Consider the following 27,872-nt stretch of genomic DNA (forward strand, 5'->3'; position numbering starts at 1 on the left):
TTATTCTTTCCATCAAGTTTCATCCCGATCTCTCCACTCTAATCGTTTTCCGAGAATTCCGGTTTCCAGGACTTCTGTTTCCCCCCTCCAGCCCCCTATGTCCCCGGATCCGATTCGAACTGAAAATAGAGCATCTGAGACATAAAATCTTTCTATACATTAAGTTTCATTAAGATCTTATCACCCATTCGTAAAATAAAGATACCTCAATTTTCATGTTTTCAAAGACTTCCGGTTTCCCCCCTCCAACTCCCTCAAATTTCACCGGATCTGATCGGGCTTTAGAATAAGAGCTCTGAAGCACAAGATCCTTCTAAATATCAAAAGTCATTAAGATATGATCACCCGTTAGTATGTTACAAAAACCTCATTTTTTTCTAATTTTTCGGATTACCCCCCTCCCCCAGCTCCCCCAAAGAGAGCGGACCTGGTCAGGTTATGTCAGCCACGTATCTTGGATTTGTGCTTATTCTTCCCGCCAAGTTTCATCCTGATATCTCCACTTTTAGCCTTTTCCAAGATTTCCGGTTCCCCCCGCCCAAACTCCACCCTCTGACACTGGATCCGATCGGGAATTAAAAACAAGAGATCTGAGTTACGAGGTCCTTCTAAATATGAAATTTCATTAAGATCTGACAACTCCTTCGCAAGTTAAAAATACCTCATTTTTCCAATTTTTAAGAATCCCCCCCAACTTCCCCAAAGAGAGTGAATCTGTTCCGGTTATGTCAATCACGTATCTAGGACTTGTGCTTACTTTTCCCACCAAGTTTCATCCCGATCCCTCCACTCTAAGCGTTTTCCAAGATTTTAGGTTTCCCCCTCCAACTCCCCCCAATGTCACCAGGTCCGGTCGGGATTTAAAATAACAGCTCTGAGACATGATATCCTTCTAAGTCTCAAACTTCATTTAATCTGGTCTGGTCACTGATGCACCTGCCAAATTTCATCGTCCTAGCTTATCTGGAAGTGCCTAAACGAGCAAAACCGGGACAGACAGACAGACCGACCGACAGACTGACAGAATTTGCGGTAGCTATATGTGACTTGGTTAACACCAAGTGCCATAAAAACAAAAAGAAAAACGGGAGACAGATCAGTGCTACCCATGCAAAAGTGATTTTCCTTGTTGTTCAAGGAGGGGGACTGTAATATCCCTGGATAAGGTTTTCGACCATGTTGATCCCAATGGTACACTTTACATTCCGAAACCATTTTCGATGGGTTTCGTTCTTATTTTCGAAATCACCATATATTTCTTTTCGCAATAAACTTTTACTTCTAAGATGAACCAAAATAATAGTTATCATTCCTGAGTCAGTGTCAGATGGTAATTTTTTTCACTAGGCATTTTTTTACAATTTTTTTTATTTTAGTAACTATGGGCTGTGGTTCGCTCTTAACTAGGTTGCAGCTACTGCTGCAACTATGAAATCCTAGCATTTGCCTTTCGAATTTTACGCACAAAGTCTTCTACTGATTAAACATTTGTTTTAACATTATTTCCAATTGAGAAGCTAATATAAACTAATATAAAGTAGATGCTAAATGAGCGATTTGATCACCAAACTTTACAGGTGAAGCAATGACAGTCTCCGTTTCAAACTCTTTGAAAGAAAGGTCGATCTTCGATCTTCCCATACAACCTACTGAGGGATGTAAAATTTGAGATATGCTATACGCCCTAGTCACAAACAGCGTGATTGAAAAAAAAAGCGTGACAAAGATAAAGTTTTGGATACACTTAATATCGAGCATCGGATCACTCAATATCGAAGAGCAACCTTAATAAAGCGGATATGGCAGCTAAACCTCCATGACAGCTAGTTAGGAGATTCCTATCTTTAGCTAGATTTATTTCCCATCAATACAAAGAGAAAATCGTATAATAAGTCCTTTTAATAACCCAAGAAGTCTAGTTTATTATCTAAGTGCATTCGTTACATGGGATTATGGATTCCCATAGGAGTTGTTTATGTACCTTATAGATGAGAATTACTAAACAAACACTAATGACTTTTTTGGGGGGGGGAATCTTATGTGCAAATGATTGATTGAGAAATTTGTTTGTCCTTGTGAAATTACTCTTTTTGTTCCCATCGATTAATAAATAAGAGATGTTGTAGTTTACTTGTCTCACAAAGAATCTACGATTTGAACAATACACCATACTTTTATTGGCTGGAAGGGCATTAGCAGGTTTTGCAGTTCAGTGGCAACCAAGTTAATCTATTTACAAGACACTATGTATCTCTAAACCCATTAATCAACGTTACTAAAATAATTACGACAGATTTATAGGGCAAGGCATGTTGGCAAATTTTCCTCAATTCATGGCAAAAATGTATTTCATGGATTTATCATGTATTAGTGGCAAAGCGAATTTGAAAGTAAAATGAAATACTGAAGATGAACATTTTGTAGTGCAACCAACTAAAAAACAACAACCTAAAATAAATAAATTAAAAAAAAAAAATCAGTTTCTTCAAAAGTATCTGCTTTGTGAATATCGAGAATACGCACTATAAAACTAAAAAGGAAATGGTAAAAAAAAAAAAAGGCTAGAAAGGCTACTAGAAATAAATCAACAAAAGCGTCTTCCAGCTTTAACCGTTTAACAATCAAGTAGTTAAGTCGCAATAAACAGACAGTTATAGTATATCCTTTAAAACAACCATATTGGCATGGGTCAAGCAACGGTAATATTTATGCAAGAATTACTCGGTCAACGAAAAATTCTGTAACTTCAGCAAAGTTAAGAACAAAATGAACGTGCTCAGTAATAACTGTTGAGTACGTTACCCCTTCTTACAAATCATTCACTGTGAACAAGAAAACAAATATATAGAGAAATAATAGGTAAACAAACTAGCCAAAATTACAAGCTCCTCTTCAACGAGTCTTTCGTTTTCATTTCACGTCTTTCACTTGCCGAACTTTTTACACAGAATTGTTTTTTCCGGTAAGTCCATTAGCACTCGTTAAAACCTTGCTAAAAAGAGTTTGTTCAAGCCTCAGCTCTTTTTAATAGCATTTCTCTGTTTCTAAAGGAGAGCCTCATTATTACTATACCACAAGAGCTATGTCATATCCCATTAAGGATAAGAAAAATGACACAGGTACTTTAATCAGCTTATCAAGGGCCTAACATCCAGTGTTGAAATAAAACTCCCTGTCTCTTAGTCCAAAGGTCCTTTTCTTACCGCAAAAACATTTCCTTATAATAACAAGAGCAAGGACAGAGAGAGAATTTTAAAGTTTACCAGACATGCATGATAAAGCGTCAATTCCATGTGCAAAAAAAAATGAAGTACCCAAGAAGGGCTAGACTAGGAACCCAAGAAGGGCTAGACTAGGGGGTTTAAAAAACATATTAATACATATATATAAGGTGAGCTCTTACACTTTTGAATCATGGGCACCAGGACAGACGAAAACTTACAATTTAGTCTCATCAAACCTAAATAGAACTATAAACTTATCAGGAGACTGTTTTTTTCTTGTTTTTTTTTTTTTAATGATGATATTAAAGAAGGCCTGCACTAATCATTACAATCAGTGGTAAACTACACGACTAGATCGGTACACCTATCAGCAGAAGCAATCAACCCCTCATTCTTGACAAGTTGAGTTTTACCCATTTTGCTTCAACCCTCGTTGTGGCAAAAGTCTTGGCAAAACCCTCGTTGAATATAGTCTTATCTAACCTGGTGAGGATTATGAAGCGATCAGTAACGATTAAGAATCAAAGTATCCTAGGAGATGCCAATTTTTATCAATATTTAAATTAATTCAAGAATTAACAGTCAATCAAGCGGTTATCTATCCGGGTAAGGAACTTTTAGCAAAAAAAATCCAGCGTATGCCAAATCGAACAGAATACGATCTTTAGAAGTACTGTGAGCTGGAGAACTGGACTCTGACAAGCTTACAAGAAAGATACCTCACAACAAGGATGCAATAAAAGCAACTTAATCATAATAATGAGCGAAGCAAGTTTACGAGACCATGTTTCGTTAATTAAATATATAAATGCATTAGTTCAATATAATAACAAGCGAAGAGAGTTAACGAGTCCATTTCTCGTTAATTAAATATATAAATGCAGCAGTTCAATATAATAACGAGCGAAAAGACTTAACGAGAAAGTTTCGTTTTTAACTAGTTTTTCTGGATCCACGTTACAAGATATCTTTGCTATAAGTGGGTCACACTCCAGGTCTTCAATTCTCAATCCTTCTAAAGATCACACTCTCCTCAGTATGCCATATGCTTGACTTTGGGCAAAAGTTCCTGACACAGATAGATGACAACTTGATTAGCGGTCCATCTTTGCATTTTGTGCACTGAACATGTCGAGCAGAGTATTAATGGATGTTGTATACTCAAAAACACTTCCATAGGTAAATTAACTGACTAACAAGTTAACAAGCGAATACCGATCCTCTGCCACAACCCCTAACCCAAGAACTGGAATAAGAAGCCAAAAGAAATCAGCAATATAAATGGCAAGTTACCATAGATGGTAAGACCTTTGGACTAATGGAATACTTCTTTTACATGTCTTAAATATTTCTACATATTATCCTAAAATAATATTTTGACAACGGCCCAGGGAAACGTCACACATTTGAATAACTTTTATAATTTTGTCCAACTAAAATTTCAAACTTATTCTTGTCTGCGACCCCACTAGAAAAGAATTCTTTCACTTAAAAGCTGATGTATGGACAAAAGAAATGAAAGCTTTGAGAAACAGCTTCAGAGTCTTTTCCAAATAGACCATAATCTCCACTTCAGCTCACAAGTTGTAAACTCTGGCTCAAGGACAAACGAGACCCGTCCTGTTTGACCTAAGGCAAATATTACACAAAACTTTCCAAAATAGGTCATATTTATAAATCTAGCGAGAAGTAATGCTTTCCCTGGAGACTTTACACGTACACTCAAGGCCCTTTCGCGCAATAAGCAGCGCAGAAAATGAAAGCAAAACAAAACCAAAGTTCTGCTCCAGCGAAACAATTAGGCAAAGCGTCGAAGCTATGACAAAAGGAAATTTTTTCAATATCAAGAAAAATGACTGAAAATGAGAAAAATGATTACTATAGTGCTCTAAATTCTATTAGATCATTGTACTCAATTAAGCGATTGGTTAATTACAACTTTTCCACAGTTTCACCTATTTCGCAACAGTTTTGCCGACTTTACAGTAATTTTCTTGCAGTTTACTGATTTTACAGTAGTTCATAGGATAGAGTTAAACAAGGATCTCAATTAGTAGATCTACCAGCTAGACAGTAAAATCTATTTTGATTACAACCTTTGTGTAAGAAAAAGGTCTTAAAATCCAAAAAATCCCGATAAAAAAATACAATAAAAAATGCATATAAATATAAAATAAAATATACAGCCAAATAAAAAAATACAGCTCGTACTTACCACTCTTCATAAAGAGCTGGGTCATTCAGGACCATGCTAACAATCCGTGCTCCATGACTTGGTGGATTGGAATAATTTGCACGAACCAAAAGAGTAATTTGAGACCGAATCGCAGGCAACACAGATGGATCGTTCACAACAACAGTTAAATTCCCGATTCTTTCATCTGAAAGATATTACCTTTAAGCAAGTGCATCTGCACGGATATTTTACAAAAAAGAAGAAGAAAGGAATATATTGCTCTTTAATATTGGCTGAGACCTGGAAGGAGTTTTTAGTAATTATTCTTTTATCTTGACAGATTTTTGGGATTTTTTGAATGACAAATAGGTGAAAATTATTACCTTGTTAGTTTTGCTCCAAAATAGTACACTAATCTTAAAAATGGAATTTGAAAAAGCAGCAAAGAAGTTATTTGGGCAAGGGATGTAAGCTAGAGGTAGAACTTTTCCCATTTTATCTTATGTATCTCACATAATTCTATTATTTGTTTTCAATCAAAGTTTTATCCCCCCCCCTAAGTGTCACCCCCCCCCCTTAAAAAGCTTCATGTACTCGTGTCTGATCAAGCATTTACACTAGGGACATTGCACTCTTCTAAAATCTTAAAATCCGAAATTTTCCGCGATTTAATTTTTTTCGTATTAGTTTATTTTTTCATTTGAATCACCTCCTCTTCAATGCGAGCCCTGATTAATGATACCAAGCATACATACCTGATGGACATAATAGTGAAAATACATAATTAATAACAGCAGAATATACAAAACTTGACACAAGAGAAGGTTTATATAATGCAAATATGACCTGAAATGGAGTAAAATATGATTTATCTTGGCATTGTCCATGATTTGAGACTAAAGAGCTTCCGTATTTTAAGATTTTTCGAATTCGATAATTTTTTTCAGATTTTGATATATTTTTTTCGTCAAATAAAATTACGCAAAATCAAGTACCGTAAAGCATTCTCAAAATAGCTGTGACTCCTTTTTCGCGCAAACAGGTAGCTCTGCGTCTAATAGGCCGAGGCCGCTTCCCAAAATCTTTGGTAGATAATTTATTATATTTTCAACATAATTAAAAAGAAATTCAAAATTTTTTCATATAATTAGTCTGTTTTTTTTTTGGTGTTTCATTTTAACCCCTACTCCCATTCTAAATTTGAGTCCTCAAAAATTCTCATATATGTTCTTGGTACATATTTTTTTCAAAAAGCGTTCTTAGGTTTTTGGTTGATATGGGTCGTGGTTCGCTTTTTACAAAGTTGCAGCTATCGCTGCAACGATAATAGCAGTTAAAACACATATTTATTTTAATAATAATATTTTTGATAAAGCTCTATGCTTCGAAATGTCTTTATGCAGTAAATTAGATCTAAAAAGTAGTAAAATACAATTTAGCTCTTTCTGGTCCTTGATTTGAGACTAAAAAGCCTTAAAGTTCTGACAATATTGTATTAACTACAATTCAAATTTTTTCGCCAAATAAAATTACGCATAATCATGCACTGTAAACTATTTTCAAACCAAGCATGACTCCTTTCTAATACAAACAGGTAGTTTCATATCGAACGGCCCCGGGCCCCTCCCAACATCTGTAGTAGATAATTTCTTATACTTTCAACGTAATTCATAAAAATTTTCAAATCATGTGGCAAAAACCGTTAGCTTCGACTTAAAATGAACCTATGCCATGATTTTAGATTGAAGGGAATAATGTTCTAGCCTTGAGAACACTAGAATAACTGGGGGAAACAGCAACCAGAAAACTGTGCTCGGGATGACCTCGTGTGTTCCCTGAAAAATAGCTAAACGAACCAGTTTTCAGAATAATCTTAAACCATAAGAATAGTTTTATACTATGGAAATCCTTCTTAAAAGTACAACTGAAAAATTCCTCAAAATGTCGTCATAGGAGGGCATATGATTCAAGTATACCAACATACTGCAATTCAAGTGGATGTCTGTCTGTTTTTTTCTGGTTGCGTGAACAAATATCTTTTTCAGTCTTTCTAGGAATTCAAGCTAGAGTAACCAACCACGTTAAATAATTACAAAAACAATTTAAAATCTTAGTCTTTGTCTAGGATTACTGCCGTTGCCAGAGTATCATTAGTAAAAATCATAAGTCTTAACTAAGAACAAAAACAACACATGCAGCTCCTAGCAACATTGTAAGTTTTGTATCTAAGAGGCAATTTCTTGTTTCGTCCCTCTTGCCTTTAATGGTTAGAAAGTGTCTGACACATGTTTCTACATTTGATTGCCATCAATTGCTTTTTTCAAGTGCCTGTTTCTATGATGTTTCCTGGACAGAAAGATCTTGATACACTGTGGTTACTCCACAAGCAACCTAGATTTCTTATGTTTGCTACCTATGATATTTATAAGCTTAGTTGCATAGCCAGGAACTTGATTAGTATTGCATGGGAATTAGTGCCCCTGGAAAATATCCTCTCTTGACGATAAATTAAACCAATCCTGATCAATTATTTTTGACGAATTGCAGAGACAGTGTATTTTCATGATAAATGTATCTGTGACAAAGAAAAGCCCAGAGACTGTTAACTGGGTCTCGAAGAAAAAACTGGTGATTTGAATGAATTTTTAGATAACCAAAAAGATTACGACTGACAAGCTTTTTTTTGAATCCTCCAAGACTAAACGATAACACATACAAAGATTATTTGGGATGCTTTAGTATTGTTATAATAGAAAAAAACTCAACAATTCATAATAGTAAAAAAAATAACTTTTTATTTGAGAGTCATAAAGCTTGTAGAAGACTTAATGGGTAAACTGAACAGGCTATTGAATGCCCTCATATGGTACGGTTTTAGTTATCGCTTTGATAAATAAAACGATGAAGTCTTTTACTTCAAGTTACAAAACTGACGAAGATGAAATATAAAACTGAACAAAAAGAGAGCTTTGTCAATTTGGAATAGATACAATGAGAAATTAGGAAGTACTAGCGCAAGAAACATTAAAGCGTTGCAAAGCTTGATAATAAAAGTAAAAAACACCTATAACAAAGGTAAAAAAAAAGGTAAAGGATACGGCATTAGACTTTACAGTCCCTCCCGGCGATGCTGATCTTCGTTTCTTGACCCTTCAGCCGGGAGGTGCAATGGGGGTTGGGGGCCAACCATTCTGTGCTTTCGTACACCCTTCCTATGTACCTTCCCCAGATTTCTCCAGGTACCCAATTAGAGCTAAGTCGACTCTGGCTAAGCTTACAGAGTCAAACCACTGACCCGTGTCCCAAACTGAACAATTGGGTACACTGGGATTCGAACCGGCGTCCTCTCAGACATAGGAACCTGAATCCAGCGCACCAACCTACTCGGCCAGGACGGCCTATAACAAAGGCCCCCAGAAATCCACAGCAGTACTATCAGCTTCTGTTATAGTTCGAAAGCAAGGTTCAAAATCACAGACAGTTTTAGAACCGACTTAGATAATATAATGTTGTAAAACTTGTTGCTTAGTGAGAAAACAATTTACGATTTCGCTCTTATCAATTTTCCATAATCTATGAAATAAATTCACTTCAGGTGATAGTTTCATTAGTATCTATTGAGTTTCCTCGACCATCAATAGCGACAGTGAATTTTTTCTTTAATGTAACCTACGTATCTTTCTTTGTAGAAACACATACATCAGCAACACAGTATCAATCAGTAGGAGAGTCTTGGCAGACTATGCTTTTCAGTATTTTGCCTTGAGAGAACAACGTTTTTTTTTTTGTCACCTAACTCCGCCTGTTATCGGCGGCACTTTGGCTCTCACATCAGACCTTACTTTTGATTACCTTCCTCTGCCTTCAATTTCCATTTTCTTTCTTTCATTGTCAACCATTTCGGTCGACAGCTTGTCGTGGTTTTGCTCCCAGTTTGTTTTTCTTATTTATTTTTTTTCTGTTTGGATTTGTATAGTCTATGTCCATTGTCACGGATTTAAAATTATCCTGTATAAATTTTACCTATTTAGTTGAATTAGTTTGGTTTATTTTTTCGGAGCCACAATTTTCTGCCCACAAAAAAAATCAGCGAACAGCATACAAAAACTTGATTTTAATATGCACTAACCAAAGCAGCAGCTCTGTGAGCTTTTTGTTACCTCCGAGCCTTTCAACATCAGCGAATTTAGAATACAAATTTTAATTTTCTGAAAAGCTTGAGGGAAAGAGAATATTATTCCAGCAGTAACAGAAAAGTCTTGGCAACCTTCAAAATAACAAACTGATCTAAAAAGCTAATCAGTGGTCTTAAGGGTCGCAATGACAACGGCTAGTAAAATAGAATGTATGCTGTACTATTGCTACACTTCTGTATTCCGCTTTTATATTACTTTCAAGTCAATTAATCAAAGTCCAAAAAACGAGCCATTTCAGTCTATTTTACGAAGAACATTTAGTTATGATTCAGATTTCTGAACTTAGTCAATAATCCTAGCCCTACCAAGACAGCTTCACTTCAGATTCGTAAACAAAATAATCATGAATACAAAAATACGAAATAATAGTAAAATCATACCAAATCAAGCAGACTAATACCATGTATAAACAACATAAAATATTTCCTTTTGGACTTTAAAAAACATCCTAGAGCGTTTTATGTTTCTGTTGTATAAGTGAAGCACTAGTTTGGTAACATCCTAAAATATAAGGAAATACCATCAGCCAGTTTATTTGCGCTAATTTTATAGATATATATTGCAGAGGCTGAGAAGCTATACTTTTTGTTCTGATTAAATCATTGCCTCGTGTGGGAATTCTAGTGCTTCATATGTGTCCAATTTTTTATATCTATTCCTGCCATGTATCTTAAGAATACCTTTCTTAAAGGGGACTTATTAGTTTTCAAGCCCTTTGTATCCCAGAAAGGGCGGGTAACAGTAGCATTTTTTTTTGTATTAGGTAGCACTCAAAGTGCACTAACAGTGCCTATTTACAGGAAGTACGTGGGAGTCAATTATACTTTTCATACGAGCTATTCTTCTAGTGCAGTAAACGACTAATTCACCCCCAAAAATTACAAAAGAAATTACTCCTAAAAATTTTCGGTAAAAAAAAGGACCCGGATTTCAAATATGAAAAGCTTATCAATCTAGTACTTTCAAAATAAGGTTTTAGAAGGGGGAGAAACGAAAAAAACAAAAACATTTGATTAATACAAGCTTATCCTAAATGAGCAGAAAGTAATATGAACATTCACATCTACTACGACTACTACTACAACTAATAATAACTCACTGCAGCACCAAGCCGCCTGAGGCCAACACAGCTACGCACGCTCCTCCTCCAACCTAATCTATTCAAGGCCTCTCTCTTTACACCATCCCAGGAAGTTCCCATTTCCTTTAAATCTTTATTTATGACATCCTCCCAACCCATACAAGGACGACGTGCTTTCCGTGTAGCCCCAGACGGTTGGCCAAAAAGGACAATCTTCGGCAATCTATGATCCTTCATCCGCAGAACGTGGCCTAGCCATCTCAACCTTTCTTTCATTATAGCCCTTGAAAGTGGGATCTGTTTGCGGTAATTTATGCTTGTTTTAACTGTGATTTGATTACACATTTTTATTTTTGCTCGCTGTAGGATTCTTTTATTCATCCATGGCGGTATATGTTACCTTTGCTTTTGATTAAGTTATTCCTTTTAGTTTCTGTTCGTTTTGGGTTTCATTTATTATTGATAGCAACTTCTGTTCATTTTAAGTTGAACTATTACGTGACTTTGTTTCTGCTCATCTTAGGTTTTATTACGGTTTTTTATTTTTCTTTGAAAATTTATATTTCTGGAAAATTTTGTTTTGAAATTAGTTCCTGTTTGCTTTAGATGACATAGTTCTATTACTGGTTAATCTTAGGAATGTTTGTAAAGCTTTCACAGTTTTTCTATTGTAATGAGTTTGGACGAAATGCGAATATTCTGTCCATATTTTGATCAGAATCAGTTTTGTTCAATGAATTTTCAATAGTAATTTTACTGTAAGATTTCGGGTGGATGTGGAGGGGCATTATTACCCATATGAATTGAAAATCTCTTCATTGGTGGTCTTCTATAAGGCTGAAGCCATCCTGACCCCTGTTCCCATCTTATATACACGTATCCTATATACTATATTGTATATTATCCTATATTATATTATATAAACCTTCAACATACACGTATAATACTTCATCATTTTATTAAAAGAATGTTTTCCTTATTTTATTTAATTAAAAGAGCCTTCTTCATGTAGACAAAAAGAGAACAGGAAGGTGGTTGATCATCATCCATCAGTTCCAACTGTTAATACAGGCACTAGAACTTTCAATTTTTTAAACGAGCACCCTTCAATACTAAGTGGCCGGGAAAAAAATAATGATATTATGTTTATTATCACGTGTATTAGGGCTCTAGCAAAGCCAGCACTTGAGCACTGCCTCTGAAAATTTAGCGAGGCAGAAGAAAAGATAAACATACTTAGAAAAGAAAGATAGAGAGATTTCTCTAATATGTTGGATCTGATGCCGCTATTAATTAAGATCGTTTGAATTTTTGGGTGTGTTTCCTTTTTTTCGAAAATCAGGCAATTTCTCAGACTCGTAGCTTTCGATTGGTAGAATTCTACTGTGCAAATTCTAGATATTTGGAATAAGCATCAAAAGCAAATTCCTTTGATGTATCAAATGTTATCAAAATTCCGTTTTCAGAGATTCGGTTACTATTAGGCTGAGTCACATCCTTCTTACAGTTCGATTACAGAAGTTAAATTTAAGAGCAAAAAGCGCGTAGTTTGGGCGGGTGGCACTTCCCTCACATTACGCAATATGTAGAAACTTCAGCAAAGAGGGGGAAGTTTAGCTGGTGAAAGTCTGTTATAAAAGAAAAATTCATATTCGTTTTCAATTATGAAGCCAATCTTTACATTGATAAATTAAAAAAAACAAAGTTTTTCCGAGGGGGGTAAAGAGCGAAGTTGAAACTTAAAAGGGACAAAAATTATTACTTCACAGCGTATCTTATATATATATCAATAAAACTAGTACAAATAAACCAACTAATTATTTTTCCCTGTGTTTGTAGGATTATGGAAAACTAGTGCTTTACCGAAAAAACGAAAGCCAAGTATAAAAAACAGGAATATTGATTTGGGAGTCAAAAGTGAGTATGTAGCCTGACAACAATAAACTTACACAAGTTATGACACCAGTAACTTCAAATTAACATCAAATTAAATATTTTTTTAACAACCGCGAAGTAATTGAACAGCATACAGAATTATTGGATTGATTTATCAGGTAGCATTTTGGTCTCGCAAGCTATAATACTAATAGTGAGTAATATACTATCTTAAATTGCAAGAAATATGCTTTACTATTACTTGAAATGAACATCAAATAAGACATAATAGGAACTCTGGAAATCCGGTTATTTCTCTCTATGCAACAGTGAATTTCAAGCTATGATACAAATTCTAAAGCAAGTCTATAGTTCTAATATTATGGGTTTATTTCGAGCTTGTCAACAAACTAATCATGTCATGTCCTTTCAGACACAAAACGAGAGCCAGTCATTGAACTGAGCCATTATGGATTGTTGCTTTATCTTAAAAGGCATTGATAACATTTTTATTGCGTAGTGTCCTGGATTGGTTTGTTTTTACTGTAATAAAACTCTTATATTATTTTGCGTTTTTCAGTAAAGCGTAGTTTTCTATAGCCCTAGAAACATATGAAAACATAATAAGTTGGTTTATTTGTACTAGTTTCATTGATATATATTAGATAGGGTGTGAAGTAATAATTTTTGTCTGTTTTAAGTTTCAACTTCGCTCTTTACTTTCCTTGGAAAAACTTTGTGTTTTTAAATTAATCTTTATTCATTTTTGGTTAAAATTTAATGTAGAAACTACGCTGCCTTGATCTTTTTTATTTATACGAAATAATGTATGTTCGTTTTCAGTTTTAATGTCACTCGTTAGTTTCAGCTGAAAACTTATTTTTAATAAAAAATTTAATTATCACCGATCTAGGGGAGATAAGACACCTCTAGATAATACTGCAGACAACAGTTACGAAAAACTTTCAGGTCTATAACACAAAGTTCATTATCTATACTTTACAAAACAATACATATTTTTCAGTAACGTTTGTATTTCGATGAACAAAAACTGTTTTAACTCGGCCGACTTCGCCTGAAAAAGCCATAATGATACAGGGCTTTATAAATCGCCTACTTGATAGCAGAAAATAGAAGGCTACTGCAACAAAAAAGAGATGTTTCAGGGCTCATTTAAAAGCTTACATTTATACCTAATCCCTTTTTATCAATCTGACGTGATAGCATATCCCCACAAAGTATACTTGCTGCTGTTTCCCCCATTTAGTTCAAATAAAAAATTGCCTTTTCCAATTAAATGACCAAAAAAAGGTATTTTTCAGAACCTAGGCAAGAGCAAAGAACTAAGGGAGCAAGGACGTCCCTTCTCCTCAATTACTACCGTTAGAATTAACACAGGCTTCATTACAGAGTGAAGTTTGAATGTTCAATTTAAAACTGTAGATCATTCCAGCCTAATTTTTGGTAGATTTTTAGTTGAAACGTTTTTAGGTTTAGTTAATTTGTTTTCGCAATAATGTTGTACTTTTGAGATAAGTAGGCAATTTATAAAACTAACTAAGAAGGTCCAGAGGGGGAGTATATGTGAGAGGTTCTTATAAACCTCCAGTTAAGGGCTTTGGACTATAATTATTGCAATGGTACCGTTTCATGCTTCAAAAAATCTTCCACTTTAGAGGTGGTACCAAAAATGCCATTTTTAGGGCTATATGGCACTTATGGATGGTAAAAATGATAACGAGCACGTAGATATGAGGAATATGTTTAAAATGAGCCTTCCCGGGATATGCTTTAGAAAATGAGTACATCACATTTGCAAAAATAGTGGATTATCTAAAAAGTAATCATAAGAAGGGACAAACCATGATTGAAAAAAAAAATCCAAGCTGGAATCGAATGCCTGATAATATAATTTTAAGTCCAGCGCTCTACTAACAGAACCACCCATCTAATAATGTAGTTTAATATTTTGGTGTTTGTACGACTTTAATTGCGTAGATTATTAGGGGGGCCTGGAGTAGGAACATGGGGGAGGTGTTCTTGCAAACTTCCAGTTAAGAGTTTTGGACCATAATTATTACAATAATACCGTTTTATACTTGCCAGATTTTCCACTTAAGAAGTCGCACCAAAAGTATTGTTTTTAGTGCTATATCTCATTTACGAATGGTAAAATTGATAAAAAGCATGTAGATATGAGCAACAAGTTTTCAAACGAGGCATTAAACATCACTCTAAAAAGTTCTGGTAGCCCACTAGCCCCAGCTTTTCCACTTGAGAAATCGCATCAAAAGTACCGTTTTTAATGCCATCTGAAACTTGCAGATGGTGGAATTTATGGGAAGAACGTAGATACGAGCAATATTTTTTTTTTTAATCTATCTAGATATTCTGGTAGCCCGCTAGCCCCACCCCTTGGGAAATGGCATAAAAAGTGCCTTTTTCGCTCCATATGGCACTTGCAGATGGCAGAATTTATATGAACCACGTACATATGAGAAATTGCTTTTGAATGAGCTCTTAAGCCTCTCTCTATGATGTTCTAGCAACCCACCAGGCCTGGGAAACAGAAGAAGAAGAAAAAAGACCGTTTTAACGTTTTTTACTATGGACTGTGGTCCGCTCTTTACTAGATGACAGCCAATGTTTCAACCAGGACAAATTTTCCGTTGTAGATTCTCTCCAGAAACTAGTTATCATTTAAATTTCTGAAATCTAATAGATGGTAGAATTTGTGAAAACCTAGTAAATAGAAGCAATAGCTTTTAATTGAGCCATTAAACATCTATCTACGATGGTGCGGTAGCCTGCTAATGTTTCAGTAGCTTACTGAAGAGCTGAAAATTTATGAAACTTTCTAAAGGGACTGGGAGGGGAGTGTACGGGAGGGGCTCTTGTAAACCTCCAGCTAAGGGTTCTGGAACCTAACTATTACAATAGTGCCTGCTTTGCACTTCAGAGCTTTTCCACTTAAGAAGTGGCACCAAAAGTGAGTTCTATATCGCACTTACAAACGGTAGAATTGAAAAAAAAAGCACATAGATATGAACAATGGCTTTCAAATGAGCCATTAAACATAACTCTTAGAAGTTCTGCTAGTCCAATAGCCCCAACTTTTCCACTAAAGACATGACATCAAAACTTCCGTTTTAGTGACATTTGGAACTTGCAGATGGTGGAATTTATAGGAAGAATGTAGATATGAGCAATATCTTTTATATGAGCCATACAAAATCTGTCTATGATATTCTGGTAGCATCCTAGTGCCACCTCTTGAGAAATGGCACAAAAAGTGCTACTTTAGTGCCATTAGGCACATGCAGATAGCGGAAATCATAAAAAGCACGTAGATATAAGAAATAGCTTTTGAATGAGCCATTAAGCATCTCTCTATGATGTCCTGGTAGCCCGCTAGGCCTGAAACAAAAAAAAAAGAAAAAAAAAAAATTTTTTTTAAAGTTTCATCACGATTCCTCCACTCTAAGCGTTTTCCAAGATTTTAGGTTTCCCGCTTCAACTCCCCCCAATGTCACCGGGTCCAGTCGGGATTCAAAATAACAGCTTTGAGACATGATATCCTTCTAAGTCTCAAACTTCATTTAATCTGGTCTGGTCACTGATGCGCTTGCCAAATTTCATCGTCCTAGCTTATCTGGAAGTGCCTAAACGAGCAAAACCGGGACAGGCAGACAGACCGACCGACAGACCGACAGAATTTGCGGTCGCTATATGTGACTTGGTTAATACCAAGTGTCATAAAAACAAAAAGAAAAACAGGAGACAGATCAGTGCTACCGATGCAAAAGTGATTTTCCTTGTTCAAGGAGGGGGACTGTAATTTTCCTGTATAAGATTTTCGACCATGCTGATTCCAATAGCACACTTTTCATTTTGATCTGATACCATTTTTGAGGCGTTTCAGGCTTTTTTTTTCAAAATCACCATAAAAATTTTTCGCAATAAACTGTTATTTTAAGACAAACCGTAATAATAGTCATCACTCTTGAATCAGTGTCAGATGGAATTTTTTTTTCACTAGGCAATTTTTTTCAAAACGCGTTTTTTAACTTTTGGTTAAAATCGGATGTTGTTCACTCTTTACTAGGTTTTAGCCACCTCTACAGTCATGATTAGACAAAGAATTATCAAATTTCTATTTGCTTTTAAGGTCAAGTATTAACTAGTTGACTTCTTGATTAATAATATGAAAACTCTTAGATAAGAGAGAGTCTGCCACTCTGAAGAAACATCACTCTTTACATTCGAGTATAATTTTTGCATGGAATATTTTTTCAAGAATGATAATCCTTTCAATAAATTGCGGCCCTTAAATTAATTTTCAGAGGGGGGGGGGGGGGTCAAAATGTCAAAAGGAAGCATAACATTACTAGAAATGTGTTAGACTGAAATATTACCGCATTAAGAGGGAACCTGTCCAGTCACCCTGTAGCAACCCCCGCATTGATTTGAAAAACATATCACATCAAGGTAGAAAACGCAAGCTTCAAGAGCATTTTTTGATGTTTCTGATACTCCTCCCCTCCCCTTAACCCAAAGGAAGATTCTCTGATCCCCCTCCCCTTCAATAGTCAGTACACAATTATACACAACTCCGCCTAAATTTACGATACCCAATTTGGATCAAATGAGCCAAGTGAAACTTAAAAATATTTGTCAATAATAACAGCTTTTGCAGGGATAGCATATGCTAAGCATAAATAGGTCACTATGTGGCCAAACAGCTTCTCAAACGTAGTGATTGTATAAAGAGTTTTGCAAAAGTTCTAAATCAAATAGATACTTTAGAATATTCCCTGCGTATCATTTTGGCCCTATTCAAGCCAAAATTCTTATTTTGAAACACGGACCTGGCAGGAATCAGTACTTTGCTGAGGTGCAAACTTCGGTTACTTAAAAGGGATAAGTTTCAATTTACGTTTGAATGAGCTTGCTCTAAACATTTTACAACCACCGATTCAATACAATCAGGAAAATAACTGATTGAATACGATCAGAAAGAAAAACTTGCATCCGTGACCATTTTTCTAAGTGAAAATTGACGCATTCTTTAAACTAGCAGATAGTCTATTGGTTGTAATTTCAGGAAGTTAACTTTAAACTAACTGAATTGAACATGTTTGGAGTCAGCATAAAACGCAGACTCTTTTTATGTTTACAAGTTTTCGGATTTCCATTTATTTTGGTTACTCTATTGGCACAGGTCACCCTTTACTTACCATTTAACACCATGAACGATTTGAATATTTAGTCGTAAATCACCGACATTACACCATATAAAGGAAAACGTAACACTGGCAGAGCTTCAAATTTAGACTAAACGTTCCAAGTGCGGTGAAATTATAAATAATCGTAGCTATCTCTCTCTCTCTCTCTCTCTCTCTCTCTCTCTGCTTTCTTTTTAAATCATGCTATGCTGACAACGAAGAAGAAGAAGTAAAAATTTTGAATGATTTGCATTGGAATATTAACAACTATATTTTTACACCTTGAAGTGGGTGTGACTCAATGTTCAAAACCTTTATAAATGTATTTATACATTTCTTCAATTAACTTCCTATAATTGATTCCCTATATTATTATTGGGTATATTATTATTATTATTATTATATTATTATTTCCTATTAGCTATTTTCCTTCACTTTTAAACTTTTTACAAATTTTTTACATCTGGATACTTTTCTTAATAAACTGAAAGCGGGTACCATGATAAAAGAGGGGGAAGGGTAGCTCCAATGCCCTCTTTGCCAGAAAAATTTTGTGAAAACCCTTAATATGAATGAATTTGAATGTTCCAACAAATCGGTATACCTTTATTAATGCATTACCGCATGAACCAATCCTCGCACCTCCCTCAGTTCTTGGCTGTGTAGATCAACGTCTACATAGCCATTTAATCTAAAGTGAATTTGAAAAATTCATATATCCTATCTTACAAACTTGGTTTTGTTTTAGACCTACTTTGAAATAGTACTATTTTAAAACAAAGCACTTACTATAGAGTCCAAAATTTTTGGAAAAAGATTGGGAGCAGAAAAATTCAAATCCTTGGTTTGCGAAATATCTGACTGCCCAGGCATCATTGTCAAGATCTCCTGATGCAAACCCTTGATAAGCCGAGTCGAAGAAGGGGAATAAATTCTTCTCCTGAAAAGGAAAGAAATGAAAGAAGAACTAAAATATAGGCACAATAAGTTAAGCAACAATTATAAAGATATAGATCCATCGGAGGGAGGAAATGCGCCCGGTATAACATAGTTTAAGATTTGGTTCGTAGCTCAAACCTTCAAAATGTATCGCCGAGAGGGAAAAAAAATTAGGCTTTTGAGCAAGCGTGCACGTTGTAAGAGTATCCTAAATGGATCGATGTACGGTGAATGTAGAACGGCGTTTGTAGACGAATACCCAAACTACATTTCCTTCCAGGATATCTTGCATATTCTTATCCAATCTAGACTCTAAATCTTAGGGGTCTTAAAATGATAAGCTACTGCTCCATTTCAAATGGAAAACATTGACACCCGAACAAGGATTGACAAGGGCGAGAATAGGGTGATAATTGACCACTCAGCTCACTAAGCCTAAAAGTTTTACAAAACTAGCCGTTTGACTCTTTGGTCCGTAATATAGGACTGTTAGATGGAATAATAGTCGTTAATTTCGACAAACAATTCTTTAACGTCCCAGAACGTGCTTTTGTCTAAAATATAACATGGACACCAGCTTGAGCTATTTCACTTATAGTTAAACGCCTAGTTGCCCTTCTCCATAAAGACTCCGTGAAAAAAAAAAATTTTGTGAATCAGACATGATTTGTTTACCCTTTCTCCTTACCACAGAAATCTGGAAACCCCGTACACCATTCTCCCCTTTTTTCACCAACAGCACCTTTTAGTTGTGACTGCAAACTCCAAGCCGTCCTCAAGGTAAGACAGATCTTCAATTTCGATAACTTGGATACAAACAGTGTCTTTTCATTCACTTCTGCCTCTTACTAGTTAAAAGCCTCAATTTGAGGTCCAATTCACCCGACCCTATGACTCCCTAAAACCTTCAACTTCATTCCCCACATTTGATCAATATCCCTCTAAACATTTCCTGAAGGTTTCATTTTATCATCACTAGCCCATCCTAAAATGTTGCAGATACTCCATTTCGAAAACCTGTTCACACACAGTTTCTCTTGATTTAGTTCAAAAGCCCCTTAAACACTCCCAAAAATGTTTAGCTTGATACCCTTAGCTGTTCCTGCGATATTGTGGATACACTGTTTTTACAGCTGGGATGCACCTAGTGTTTTGATTTAGTTCAAAAACCCCCACAACATTCCCTGGAAGTTTCAACTTGATTGCTCTTAGTGGTTCCTGAGATATCACAAATACGTCCTTCTGAACAACTGAATGCACACAATGTCCTTCAGTTTAGTTCAACAGCCCCTCAATAGTCCCTGAAAGTTTCAACTTAATACCCTTGGCATTTCTGAGGCATTGTATATAGACTATTTTGACAACCTAGATACAAATAGCGTCTTATAATTTAGCTCAAAATTTTCCTCAGCCCTTCCTGGAAGTTTCAACTTAATATCCTTAAACTTTCATGATATACTCCGGATATGCCCTTTCTACAACCTCGATGCATATAGGTCATATAATTCATTCAAGATCCCCCTCAGGATTCCCTAAAATCTTCATCTTGATACCCTTAGCCGTTCCATAGATATTTCAGATACATGTTTTAACAACCCAACTGGACATAGTATATTTTGATTTAACTTCCCCATAAACATTATTTTTATATTTCAACTTAATACCCTTAGCCGTTCCTGAAATATTGCAGATACACCTTTTTGACAACCTGGATGCTCATAGTGTCTTCTTGTTTAGTTCAATATTTTTCTCACCATCCCCTGAGAGTTTCAAATTAATATCCTTAGCTGTTCCTGAAATACTGCAGATATACCGTTTTGACAACCTGAATGCTCATAGGGTCTTCGTGTTTTGTTCGATATCCTTTTCGCCATTCCCTGAAAGTTACGGCTTAATACCCTTTGCGTTTTCTGAGAAACTAAAGATGCGTCTTTTATAACTACAAATTTGCATTATTTAAGGCTCTTGCCCCAGATCCTATAGAAGTTTTGTCATCACCAGAGGCATATTCATTGATCCTTTCAACTACTTTGTACGAAATTGCCAAAATGTTGACCGAATACCTTGAGAGGTTACAAGGGGGCCAGGTACCACAAGAAGGAAAAGGAATGGGTCTGGTTTGTTCTCCGATTACTTTTAATTCCTAAAAAGGGTACCTACAGCTTTCAATTACCAGTTGAATGAACCCCCCCCCCTCCCCGAAGTTTCAATGACTGAACTTTCTATACAAATTGGTTCTGATAAAATCTCAGCTCATGAATGCACACTTCGATTTTCCACCGTGGTGGAAGAATTCTGCTTTAAAATCTGATTTGATAAAATTATCCAAATCAAAATTTTCACGAAAAACTTCCCTGGAAAAAAAATTCTTAATTTTGTCTTCAGAAACAGACCTACCAACGCTATCTATCATCTCAAAGGAAAAGATAAGTTAATTAAAGAAATGTAAGAAAAAATATTCGTTGCCGGAAACTTTTAACTAAATACTAAAAGATTGAATGTCAAAGAAAAAAAATTTCAAGTATACAAAAGAAAAGTTTTGAATGGAATCTTTTCATCAAACTTGGCTTTGCATTAGGTCAAGACATTCTCTTAAATAACTCATTTATTCGAATATAAATAGATTTTATTCGGCAATCGTTGTTCGATATTTTTGTTTATTCTCACTGAGTTTATTCTCACTTTGCCACATCATGAACTGATTTAAATAAGTTCTAAGATCAAACTGGCTGGAATTAATAGTCAAACAAGTAAAAAAAAGGGTAAAGGATGCAGCAGTAGACCCATAAGGTCTGAGCCGGCGGTGCTGATCTCCGTCTCAAGGCACTTCAGCAAAAGTCAAACAAGAAAAACAAACAGATACTAAAACAAAATGTTGGCCAGTGAACAAAAAAGGAAAAGTACGGATGTTTTGTAGAAGACCTTTACTAAGTCGTCCATCATTACCCCCCCCCCCCAACCACAAATGGAGCAGTTTTCAGGATTTGGAGGAAATCAGCCCCGAAGGCCTGATTCTCGATCCAGGGATACAGAATCCACTCCCTCCTTGACAACAATAATAACATACTAAGCCGTCTTCAGTGCAAGAAGAACGTTGAAAAAGCTATCGAGAAAAAAATGGAGAAACAAGAATAAGAAAAATTATCAGAAAGAAAAATAGAAAACAAAAAGAAAGCCATAGAGTAAATTTATAAGTGGAGCCAAAGAAATATCAACATTAGCTCTTTAGTGCGAACTTATATGGAGGTATTTCTTTGCTTCTACAGCCTTCTAATTGACGGTGATATATTGCTTTCGGTAGAAATTGGGTGTTTTTCTCGTTTCTGTAAGATCGTTTTAAGAGAGTAAAACTTGGAAGTATGCTATTCAAAGAAAAAAGTTTATTGTGACGATTTTCAAGGGCCTGTTTGAGAACCAGTTTTGTTCAGGTATGATGGTGTTGTGACAACTGAAGAAAAATCGGTGAGGCTTCTCGGAGTAGTTACTGATGAATGTTATCTGATCATATTCCATGAAGTGGTACTATGCTAGCAAGAAATGTTGATATGACCCTTAAACTGAAGCATATTTTCCCGCTAGCCATTTTGAGATTGTTACATTTGCCACTAGTCAATCCTTATTTGTACATCTACTTTCCGATCACATGTGAATACTATATATTTTCAACAGAATATTTATCAGAATATACACGTTAATCAAAAATCATGGGCGCATATAGTCATAAGAAGATCAAGAGAAACTGTAAGTAAGGATTATAAATTTGAATATACTTTATTAAGGGAACTGTATAATTAGATTTTTTTTATGTTTAGGTTCAAAATTGATGTCCCACCTGACTGTTTTCTACTTTAGTTTATTGTAAGCAGGTACGACAAACAGAATTTCATATATCAGAGAGCCCCGATACGTAAGACAACGAGACGTTCAGTTTCATTCCTTCACATTAGACCTGAGCTATGAACTGTGTTTCTGAAAGATTTCAAATTAATGGAGAAAATGAAAGAGTTCTGTACTTTCTTAGAAGATCTATGCTTAGGCAACTACCGAGAGTGAGTGAAGTAAGGTATGGTATTTTGGATAGATGATGAAGTGGGTATGCGGAAGGTTGCTTAAGAGTGAGGTTAAAGAATTTTGTTTTTTATTGAGTGAGTTCGAATTATTGTTAGATTATAGGGAAATTTACTGAGAACCTAAAGTCTTTTACTAGTTTTTTTTTTTTTTTTGGTTTGGGAAGGAGTGGAGAGAAGAGGATGAAATGACTATTGTGAATGAGAGGAAAAATTGCCTCAATCTTCTTTGTTTTCAGATTATTTTCTGTAATGTGCTCGCTGACAAGCCTTGGGTAAGTAAGGATGTGTAATGCTGTTTTATTCTGCATGGCCGTTTATCAGTGAGGGAAAATAACAGTACCAAGTCAACAATATGAAGTTCACATGTTTTATTACTTGGTCATTCTATTGGTCTATTCCCTAATGATTCTCAAACTAGGTCAAATATATCTACTAAAAAAAAGATTAGAAACTGGAAAACAATGGATACCTTGTGACCAGGTCCTAAAAAACGTCCCCAACTTTATTATAACCCCTTTCGGCCTAAAGTCCAATTCTTTTTAATTTTCTAAGGAAATATGTTGCAAATCATAAGCTTTAGAAACATATCATTTATAAATTTTTCCCCATCTCAAAGTAAATATTAACAGCACTTTATTTGTTTCTATACAATGGCAAGAAAACTTTCCATGGCTTCTTTTTCTGTGTGTATGTAGGTGTATACCTGTGCGTGTTACACTGTAATTAAAGTTTCATTTAAAGCCTCTAAATCTTAATCGATCTCAATGGGTGAGTTTTTATTTAAGCTTGTTCTTAACTTTTATAGTTTACATCAGTAAGACTATACGGTCGGTGATACATGTACTTAATAATTTGCACAAATCCTATGTCCGAGCACAAAACATCCAATTTGCTTCTCCATATTCTTTCGTTTACCCTATCTGTTAATTCCTACAGAATATTCCAAATCATTTTCATTGTACGTACCTTGATAACGGCTGCAATTTGACGCCATTGGTCTTTGTTTGGGTCAACACCAGTTGGATTGTGAGCGCATGCGTGCAAAATAATAACAGCCCTTTCAGGTGCATTCCTCAAATCTTCCATCATTCCTTGGAAATCAAAAGACCTATTGGCAGCGTCCCAATAGCGATAGCTTCTATAATCTGGAAAGCCAGCGTTGCGAAATACCAACCCATGATTCCCTGTTAAAATATAATTTTGACTATATAACCGAATCTTGTTCAAAATTTTACTTACAACATAATATTTGAATTGTCAAGCAGAAAACTGAAAAGGCGGGAAGCTACCAACCAATTTACAGGTATTGGTATATACACATTAACAGCAAAAAAGTAACTTTCAAGTTCCCTTCTAATGAACATCTGGAACTATCCAGGGCGAATATGAGTAGAAATTATCTGGGAAAAATTTCTCGAGATGAGTTTCCGCGGGGGAATACACCCGGGGGAATTTTTCGGGGGACAAATAGAGTCCCAGGTAGAAATACGGTATTTTTGTTATGAGATGCTAATGCCCAGGTCAGTAGAAATAGGGATAGATGGTATCCTAGTCTAAGTAAATTTGGTGTAGGAAAAGAAAACAGTACAGGCTACAGTAAAACAGTATGGCTACAGACAACTACAACTTCGTAGGCATAACAATCTAGTTATAACCGATATAGTATTTGGTCATAAAATGTCCCATAAGTTAAAAAGGTATTCACATAATGGTAAGACAGCTAATCTTATTGATTACGTTATTACAAACCGAAGACAGGCAGGATCAATGAAAGATACCTAATAGTTTTAGAAAAACCCTAAATAAACCCCTGTGTAAGAAAAGTTTTAAGAGTGATTGGGGTATTTATAGAGGCATTAGCCGGGTTTCTGTAGGTAGCAAATTACTTTGTATGAAGATAAAATTTAGACTAAGAGATGCCGTAGCGAAATTTTAAAAGAAGAAAAGTACGGTTTTAGGAAGGGTAGACGACGCGTTGACCAAATTTTCCCCCTTAAATTAATAATTGAGAAGTACCTGAGTCATCAAACACCTCTAGTCCTCAGTTTTATAGATTATGAGCAAGCGTTTGATTCAGCTGATAGAAGAGCTTTAGCAAAGGTCTTATCCTTGAAATGTATACCAGACAGATACATTAAAGTGATCTAGTACTATGTACGAGTTTAACACTGCTGCGATTAAGATAGGAAATGAGGTTAGTAGTTGGTTTCGCATTAAATAAGAAGTTAAGCAGGGTTGTGTTCTATCCCATTTAAATGGATCATTTTGATGGACTTTGTACTAAAGAGCACAGCAAAGGCAATGGGAGAACACGCAATAAAATGGGAAGTAAAACGTTCCCTAGACTTAGATTATGCTGACTGATTTAAGCATCCTAGATGAAAGTGTGAGCAAAATGAGTGAACTTTTAAAAGTTTTTCTAGCTCAGGGTGCTAGAATATGTTTGAAAATTAATGTAACTAAATCGCCTATTTTTAGTTGCCATTGGCGACTAAATCGCTAAAGCTAGGAATAACTGAAGATGAAAAGGTGTCATTGGGTAACGAAAGGATCGATCGAGTGAACAGCTTCATTTACCTAGGTAAATGAACTTTTATTTCACTGTCTTTTATTAAAAAAGACAGTGGGTGCAGAGAAGATGTTAAAAGTGAATAGTCAAGGCCCATGGTTTTTTTCAACAGTTGAGAAAAGTCTGAAAGTAAAGGAAATTAAGTCTGCAAACCAAGATTAGAATATTGGAAGCTACAGTGAAGACAGTAGTCGAGTATGGTTCTGAAGCATAGGCGCTCCTAAAAAGGGAGGAATATTTGCAGAGACATTGCTTACGGATTGTTTGGATAACCGACTGACTGACAGTATTTCAAACAGTAGGTTGTACGAGAAGTATGGTTCAATCCCGCTTTCTAGAGCTAAAATGAGAGAAAGGCTGAGATGACTAGGGTAATTTCTGCGCATGAAGGATGACAGATTGCCAGAGATTGTACTTTTCGACAAAAAGCGTAGGCCTGAACGAAAAATATGTCGTCCTCGGTTGGGGTGGGAGGACATCACGAGGAAAGATTTAAGAAAAATGGGAACCTCCTGGGAGGGCGTAAAGAGGAAGGCTTTGAATGGACTGGGATAGAGGAAGATCGTGTGTAGCTCAGGCGACTTGGTGCTGCGGTGAGTTGTTATTAGTATTAGTAGTAGTAGACGTTATAGCTGCATATTCGCTATGTCGCTGTAACATTTTCTGTAAAAAAATGTTTCGCTTAAAAAAATTCATAATGGAAAGCAACTTCACTAGTGCATTCCCTTTATGAAGCAGTCTTTTCAACCTGCTTTTTCCGACATTTTGGCTACTTATACATTCTATAGCTTTGAGAGACAGAGGAGTTTCTTCAATCGGCTCTTTTCGGCCGTTCGGGCTATAGACTGTGACTACAGACGGGCTACTGTGAATTATGTGCATTTTCATTCCATTTCTACTGCATCCTGTTTTCATAGTGACATTTTTATGTTTCTTTTCTTATATTTGAATTAGTTTGAAAAAAGCTTTCCCAAGTAAAAATTGAAATATTTGTATTTGGTTTAACAGTCTTGATTCAAAGTTTTACCCTTATTTTACATCTTTATTTTCTTGTATTCATTTTTAAGTGGCGTGGTCAAAAAAATTGTTTAGTGAAGCTTACCCCAAGTTGGACTTGATGAATAGACCACAGAATGATTCAGAATCCTGTTCAGAAATTCGGCTCCAACTCGAAGGGCCCCAGTGCCACTTAACGACTGAATACCTATAGCCTATAAAAAAAAACAAATGATTAAAATTTGGAGAGCATGTAGGGATACGTAGACGGTTTTAGGCTGAATCAATTTCAGTTGACAAGAGGGCTAGTTTAAAAACTAATAATAGATGTGTTAAATCATAAAAATCGAAAAACTTTACCGAGAAAACAAGTCCGTTTATGGACGGGAAATCACAAAAGTTCCAGTCCGATTACAACATTCGTGACTTCATTCCTCTTAAGCGACTAATGTTCTCTTCTTACAGCCAAATATCAACTTTGTAAAAAATGATGGAGGCCCATCAGCCGTATGATATTCCGACCAGCAATACTTTCTTTCTTCTTTTTTTAAAAGGTTAAACTTTGGTCTGCAGTCACGAAGCGATGAGTACCTAAAACTATCCTTGGACAGTTCACCTGGAAATTATGTAGTATACCTTCCTCCACCTTTCGAAAACTCCAAGTTTCAGAACCATACTAGAAAACTATCATTAACCAGCTTATCGTGTCCTAATCTTAGTTCGAATTTTCTTATTCTTCCGAAAAAGAAATTTCAACTGCGAAAAAAAAACACCTTGTTTATTCTACACTTGGCATCTTCATAGCAACCACCTATCATACCAAGGTAGGTGAAGGTAATAACCCAATAAATCCTTTCATAGTTTAAATTACCTCTAGTGACCACTGGATTGTGACCCTTGCTTTAGCTATTTTTTCAAAAGTGGATATCGCGAGGGAGCAATGAAATGTCAATGACATAAACAAATTTGAGCTGTTGTTCCTTCCTAGGTTTCGATGCATAGCGTTACATTTGTTGAATTAAATCGATAACACTACCAATAACTGGCAAGCAAAACTGAGTGCAAATTACTATTAATTAACCATCGAATGGCTACTTAAATGTTCTTTTAATTACGTAGGCCATGCTGACACGCAGTGGAACTCGTGGCCCTTTAACATAGATCCAAGCCTCGCCTGCCTTCCACATGAAAGTAGCTGGATTCGCTCGAATTTCGGAGCCTGGCACCAACAGCTCAAGAACACTTCTCTAGAAATGTACTTGTTTTGTTGTTTTTTTTTTCCAAAATGTCATATTTCACAAAATCTCTGTCCTCTGCAACTTTGAAGCCTGGAATGTGCAGGTCAGCAGTCTAAAAGTTTACGGAAGAAATATGGAGCTTGGAAAAGGCTCCATTTACTTTGAATCCATCCCCTCTGTCCCCTTGGCCCACAGTACTTGCTCTGTAAGTTTGAAACACATCTGAACACTTTTATGCAGAGGTTGGAGCGTTTGCCTCTCCTATCAACTGTTCAGGTCAAAG

At 35.7% G+C, this 27,872-nt stretch overlaps 1 protein-coding gene across 1 annotated transcript in view; it reads right to left on the reverse strand.

Annotated features, from left to right (window-relative positions):
* The window catches only part of LOC136025062 (aspartate aminotransferase, cytoplasmic-like), a 107,810-nt gene that overhangs the window by 63,319 nt on the left and 16,619 nt on the right, over window positions 1–27,872 (reverse strand). Inside the window, exons 3-6 of the mRNA XM_065700744.1 lie at window positions 26,458–26,566; window positions 23,753–23,970; window positions 18,567–18,717; window positions 5,440–5,605 (exon numbers count right to left, since the gene is read on the reverse strand). Of these exons, the coding sequence (XP_065556816.1) occupies window positions 5,440–5,605; window positions 18,567–18,717; window positions 23,753–23,970; window positions 26,458–26,566 (644 nt within the window). The remainder of the gene's footprint in view (window positions 1–5,439; window positions 5,606–18,566; window positions 18,718–23,752; window positions 23,971–26,457; window positions 26,567–27,872) is intronic.

This window comes from Artemia franciscana, chromosome 3 (assembly GCF_032884065.1).
Source record: "Artemia franciscana chromosome 3, ASM3288406v1, whole genome shotgun sequence".
Taxonomy (NCBI): Eukaryota; Metazoa; Arthropoda; class Branchiopoda; order Anostraca; family Artemiidae; genus Artemia; species Artemia franciscana.